At 39.5% G+C, this 6,882-nt stretch overlaps 1 protein-coding gene across 1 annotated transcript in view; it reads left to right on the forward strand.

The window, feature by feature from the left end:
- The window catches only part of SEMA3C (sema domain, immunoglobulin domain (Ig), short basic domain, secreted, (semaphorin) 3C), a 50,375-nt gene that overhangs the window by 6,229 nt on the left and 37,264 nt on the right, over positions 1 to 6,882 (forward strand). Inside the window, exon 3 of the mRNA XM_010139349.1 lies at positions 3,411 to 3,501. Coding sequence (XP_010137651.1) covers positions 3,411 to 3,501 — 91 coding nt within the window. The remainder of the gene's footprint in view (positions 1 to 3,410; positions 3,502 to 6,882) is intronic.

The raw sequence follows: 6,882 nt of genomic DNA on the forward strand, positions 1-6,882 counted from the left end.
ACAGCTTCAGATGATGCAAGATGGTAAATTTCTTAAGTTAAAAATTAAAGATACATGTCTTGGAAGAACATAATTGGTTTCACTTAGCCTGTGTGTATAGCTATGTGCCTATGATCAATTGATTAAATAAACTGCTGTTTCGGATGTCTGGAGTCTGTCAGACACTGTGGCTTTGCGTGCTCAAAGCCGTTACTGTACAGGCCAACAATAGCACAACAGTGAAAACCAAGCATTTCCTTCTGAACTCATTGCATATATCAGTGCATGACTAATTAATAGAGCAGAATGAAGAACTATGTAGTGCTGATGGGACTAGTGAGAGCTCTCTTTTTTCTCTGCTTTTATCATTTCACCTTTAGTTTAGTAGTTTTTCATGCACAGAAGGCTGGTTTGCACGTGCAAAATGAGTATTTTATAAAGCACATCTGGTTTTCTCTAGAAGTTACAAAGGCTGACAGTAAGAGCCATATCCACCAATCATAAGAACTGGCCCTATTTTGCTGTTTTGTCTCCAGGATTCCACATAATCTCACAAAAAAGGCTGTTTCATTGATGAGGCAGAATATTGCCCTTTTCCCTGAAACAGAGGTTAAAAAATATTTTCTTGCTTGGCATGCTTGATACTTTGGTCTTTGGTAATGACTCAGTCACCCAAATATATTTTAATGTCCAAGTAAATGCAAACAGAAGAAAGTGTAATCACTATGTGAATTAATTATAGACTAAAAAGCAGCTTTAATATATATGAAAATCAAGTGTAATCCTGGAGCAAGTTTAATAGTGCAGAAATGGGCATTTTGACTTGGCAAACGGTGGTATAATAAAGTAAATATGGATTAACATCAAGCTGTATATTAATCTAGAAGTAAAAAAAACCCCAAAACCCCAAAGATCATATTAGAAACTTCATACTTATGTGTTAACATTGTTTAGAGAGATATTACTGAAGCAATAGATAAGATCTCTGTGATTAAATTAGGCAAAGTAGAAGAGGAGGAAAGGAGATGGGGGGGATAATGCACGTGAAAGCTTCCTGCTGTAGATTAGCATTTCAGGTTCGGAGTCTCCAATTCTCTGTCGCCAAATGGCTGCTCGGTGATTTGTGTGACATCCCCATTCCCCTCTGATTTACATTATTGTTAAAGGGAATATAAAGAGTTGCTGCCCATAGCTGAATTACTAATGCAATGGCATCTACATCACAATAGCCTTTCTTTGCAATTTTTTTCAGCTACGTTTTTCTGTTGAAACAAAACTGTTTTAAATTTGGGTGGTTTTTTCCTCACAACTGTGTCTTTTAGCCTTTTATTAAAGATTAGAAGTTTGTTATAGGAGGCTGGGAACAAGTTTTTTGATTGGTATATGATGGTATGTGAGTCCATATGCTATGGATCAATGTCTCTGCCGTTACTGACTGAAGTTTTTAAGGAACAGACTTGGGCCTGAGTTATTTCTTGCTTAGCATACTATGCTCTTCAGTATTGCTGGGAACCAAGAATTGAAGAGGTGCTCTGATATAGGAGAATTTTCTAAAGATATTCAGACTGTTTCATATTTCAAGCTGTAGTCCAGGTTGCTGCTTCCTTGTCAAATGTGTTTCCTATTTATAAATTGCATAAAATATAAACAAATCCCCGTACCAAGATTCCTAAACAGCAAAGAATTTCCAAGATATTTCAGGCTATGTCAAGAGATACTGATAAATCCTCTATCACTATGGGATTGGAACTCTACACATAATCCAAGAGATGACATTGAAGAAAATACCATGGCTTGGCTTCACAGATGAAGATTTGGGAAAGGCTTTGTCCATGCTTACTGCAAGTGCGCTGATGGCTGAAAAGGCCAATGCAGGATAGGCAAGACCGGTTGCAAAAAGCACAGCGAAAGGTCTCCTTGGGTGGTATAGTTGAGGCACAGTTCTTTCTGCATTGTCTTTTCTCCTCGAGACTGATTCTACTTGTGCTCTCAAAGGAGACAGCAGCGTTATGTATGGTGTGTCTCCAAATCTCCTGATTGGAGGCCAGGGTGGACCACTGATGTGGTGGTCAGTATGACCAAGGCTGAGGTATTGTTTCAAGGAGTCCTTATATCTTCTCTTTGGGGCTCTTCTCTTGTGGCAGCCGGTGGTGAGTTCACCGTAGAACACAATCTTAGGGAGGCGGTGATCCGCCATCCTGGAGACGTGCCCTGCCCAGCGCAGCTGCGTTTTCAGCAATATGGCCTCAGTGCTGGTGACCTCTGCCTGTTCAAGGACAGCGACATTAGTCACGTAGTCAGTCCAGTAGATGTTTAGGATTGTCCGGAGGCAGCGCTGATGGAAGCGTTCGAGGAGTCGCAGGTGGTGGCGGTAGATGACCCATGACTCAGACCCATACAGCAGAGTACACAGTACAATGGCTCTGTAGACACTGATCTTTGTACTTTTCTTCAGGTGTTTATTGCACCAGACTCTCTTATGGAGTTTTCCGAAAGCTCTGTTTGCTTTTGCTGTTCTATTGTCTATCTCTTTGTCGATTGTGGCGTCTGAGGAGATGATGCTACCCAGATAGCTGAACTGCTGGACTGACTGAAGCTCTGACTCGCCAGTGGTGATGTGGGGATGATGGTAGTCATCTTGTGGTGCGGGTTGGTAGAGAACTACTGTCCTCTTCAAGCTGACTTCCAGCCCAAAAAGCTCAGCCGCCTCTGCAAAGCAGGATGTTAAGCGCTGCAGAGCTGCTTCTGTGTGGGCAACGAGGGCGGCACCATCAGCAAAAGGCAGCTTGCGGACAAGGTGATTTAAGGTCTTGGTGTGGGCCTTCAGTCGCCTTAGGTTGAACAGGCTCCCATCAGTACGGTATCGGATATAAATGCTGTCTTGTTTGTCGAGGTCTGCCATGAAGAAAATAAGTAGGATTTAAAAGACTTCTGGAGGTCTTGTATCTCAATAAAGAGCAAATGATTTATATTATCACCAAATGACAGTTGTCATAAGAGACTTTTGTTGAATTTGTATTGTTCTAGCAGCTTTATTATAATGTCTCAGACTAGTATTCCCAGACTAGTATAATAATCACCATGTATTCCACAAATAAATGATAAATAACTTCAAAAACACAGAAGTAATCTCCGTAGATGTTATTGCAGAGATCAGTCAACTTCTCCAAAGCATAACTGAGCTAGAGGGAAAAATTAATAATTTCAGTGTCTTGAATTTATAACAAGAGTCTTGAAAATAACTGGGTAGCAATGAAGAGGTTGTCTAAAAAGATTATGAAATTCTGAATAGGAAAGTTAAACTCCTGATAGTAAGCAAAAGTGCCCAGCAGTGCTGAACATTGTTAGTGATGGAAATGGCCAAGCATAAAACATCACTTGATGTCTAAGGGTTTCTGAAATGAGAAGTGACAAACAAATCTACATTGCAGGAACAAATCTTCAAGATTGACTCCAAGTGTGAATCAGGAAAGGGGCGCTGTTCATTCAACCCTAATGTGAACACCGTGTCTGTTATGATCAGTAAGTAAAGCTACTCCGAGTTGCTGATATCTAAACCTGTATGATCATGTGTGGTGTGGATATGTGGGATGCCTGAAACAAGCTGGATGCAGAATTTGGCCTCCAAGGAGCAGTACCTTGTGACTGGCTGATGGGCACAAGAATTCGGTCCATCTTTTTTTCAAGGTTTTCATGAAGCTAAAGGTGGGTGTACAAATGAAATGCAGAAATAAGCTATTGAAAGGGTGAGAAACAGAAAAGAAATGGTTGTCCCATTTCCAGCTTACACATTTTTTCCCAGGATTAGTTTCAACTTTACATTACCCTGTCTAACATTTTATGTCTGAACAGTTTCTGACCTTGTTCATCCTAGACAGCCGTTGTGTCTCATTTAATTATTTGCAAAATCTCCGAGTGGCTAGGGAAAAAAAGCCTGAAGACTTTAGTTACTTTGAATTTCATTTTTGTTGGCATCTCTGCTGTAGAGCCCACCAGCTTTTGTAAGGCTCTTCATTCTTCAGTTGGCTTGACCAATTTTCTTCTTTGCAATTTTCTTCCATTCAAAAGGCCAGAAAGTGATACAGCTGACACACCTCAAATATTCTTATGAATTGGTGGTGACTGTACTCAGTGACTGTGAGATATACCCCATACAAAGAATTACTGTAGTGCCTCAGGGCCTATTGCACACCTAAATAAAAACTCAGAGGTCATACACTTCTTTCTGCAACCTACATCATCAATAAAAGAAGGGGGGGGGGTTGTTGGGTTTTTTCCCCCCTCAACCAGGACACACATTATATATACTTAGTGTAACCTTTCCCATTTGCAGCATGTTCACAGAGTTCTGGTGCCAAAGCCTTGATTTTTCAACTTGTACCAACTCCTTGATATATTTTGGTCTATGAAGGGAGCAGCAGTTGCTCAAATTTTTCAGGCTTTCTTAGGAAATAAAACTTAATGCACATAAGTACTATGTGTTTCACCCAGGGTTTACAGGGGAACAATGTGCAGTGTTTCTGCTATTAGGCTTCTGCTGAAATCAACGGTAATTAAATATTGTGCCAGGTATTTCCTTTAAATGTTGAGTCTCATGGAGCTTAAGGGAAGTGTCGTATAGTGTAACTTACGTTGTCTGTTCAAAAGACAAGTTACCTTTATTTTTTTGATTCCTCATTGCAAATGTATTTAGTACAAAGGACAAGTAATTTCATTCACAGAGGTATGAAATGAAGCACCTTTAGAAGACAGGTAAATGCTATGTAGATACCTCTCTGAACCTTGACTGCACTTGTGTGCTTATCCCATCAGTGATCTATGGTCAGTGTTTACAGACTCACTGTGTAAAGAAAATATTTGTTCACAGTTAGTATGGATTAATCCAATGCTGTTCATTGTTCTTCTGGTATTATTTAGTGAATCACTGTCACTAAATTAAAGATTCCTTTTCTTGTTCTTTCTGGATTTTATGAGACACCATTAAAGTACGTTGCTTCTGTATATGCAATAAGCTGATTTTTTTTCTACAATAGATCTATGGCAGCTTTGTTCATTGTAGTAGACTTTGGGTTCTCTTCCTTGATCTCTCAGTTATGTGACTAAAGAGACTTTTCCTGGTGTTTGATTTATCTTTCATGACATAACTCATCTACGAAGTTTAAATTATTCTGCAAAGGTCACATTCTTTTTCAAAAGAGTCCCACAGCTTATGTTCTGTACTTTCTCCCTCTTACTACAAAGTCCAGTCACTTCAAAAATATTAAGCTTGAATGAATTTAGCCTCAGTATTCATGCCGGAAAAGGGATTTTGTAAGTCACAGCTTGGTTATAATGAGAGGACTGAGCCCATGTACTGGACTCTCCTTTGAGCATTCTTCTACAAGAGGAATTCCTTCCCCTTGCTTCAGAAGATAGGAATTACTGCCAGACCGGCCAACCTTCCACAACAAAAGAACCATTTTTAAATATATAGACAAAATTTCTTGACAATTTTTGGCATCACCAGCCTAGAATACAGCAGGAAAGATGATTCACCTGTCGGAGGAAAATGATGCTATAAAACCAAATTTGAACTTGGTTCAGTTTGCCATTGTGCAAAGATACTTCTGCATCAAAGCAATAAAAAATGTGCTTTGAAGAAGTTTGGCATAACTGATGTGCAAAACGCTTGTCTCTCTCCCCATCAAGACTCTCAGATATTTATAAAAGCATACACACCTCATCAATTAAGTAATTCCCCTCAGTATCAAAAAGAAGTAGTGTGAACTAGTTGTGCTGTGCAAACCAAGTGCTGTGTGGAATTTAAGAATTTAATGAAAAGGAAGCGGAGCTGAAGGATACAATCTGATACATGATTAGCAAGCAGACACTGGGAAAGCTTAGGACGTAACTAATAGTGTTGATATCCAATTGGTTTAAAATTGCATAGTGTAGTACTGTTGTTAAAGTGTCATTGGATGTGTATATGCATAGAACTGTAGATAATGTTAAGTGAAAACCATAAGCCTTATCCCTTTCAGTCAATTTATTTCATAACAAAGAATAACGCACTGGTGGATTGAGGCACTGAGGCAAATATAAAAAAAGAGTTATAAATCAATGTGGGTCTAACACCATTCTGTCAATACACAGTCAGGAAGTAAATGCTTCACAAACATGAGTGTTTGCAAATGCATTATTGTAATCCCCTGAGTATGTATCTTGTCATCACTGGGAGAGACAAGAACAGAAGAGTGGCTGATGGCTGCTCTGCAGGGGTTCAGTTCGGGCTCTAGCCAGCAGCAGGAAAACAAAATCTCCAGAGTTTTAATACTCTAATGAGCAAATAAGTCTTCCATATTGGTGCACACACACACACAGAGCATAAAAATAGCCTCAAGCACTTCTGAACCTGTGTCTCTTGCCAGCTTGACCACACTCTCTGGGTAGTCCAGGAATTCAGACAAAAACATCAATCAAAGGACCCAGCTGTACTGGCATGTTTTCAACCACCACTCCCACTCTGAGTTAGAGTTTATTTTAGCTACTGTTTTCTACTCTGGGGTTTTATTGTCATTAGTCAGTGGAAATTGCTTGGTTAGTCATGGAGCATAAAATGATAGTATATGTAATTATAATTATAATTATATATATGTATATTTATGCACACACACAGACTGACACAAACACAGATATACATCCTGACTGATGGACTGAGTTTTCAGCCCTGCACAGGGAGCAGCAGTTCATGGTTCTGTTAATGTAAGAGTTGCATGTCTAATTCTGTTCAAGCATAATGACCCTATACTTAGAATCAAGTACATAAATGGGGACAATTGTTGCTTGTATTACTCTGCATAAAATTCAATAATATGATTGTCTGTCCTCTGCAATACTGAAGTCAGCTTGAGGCTGCCTGGGGCA

Source organism: Buceros rhinoceros, unplaced genomic scaffold (assembly GCF_000710305.1).
Source record: "Buceros rhinoceros silvestris isolate BGI_N320 unplaced genomic scaffold, ASM71030v1 scaffold13287, whole genome shotgun sequence".
Classification (NCBI taxonomy): Eukaryota; Metazoa; Chordata; class Aves; order Bucerotiformes; family Bucerotidae; genus Buceros; species Buceros rhinoceros.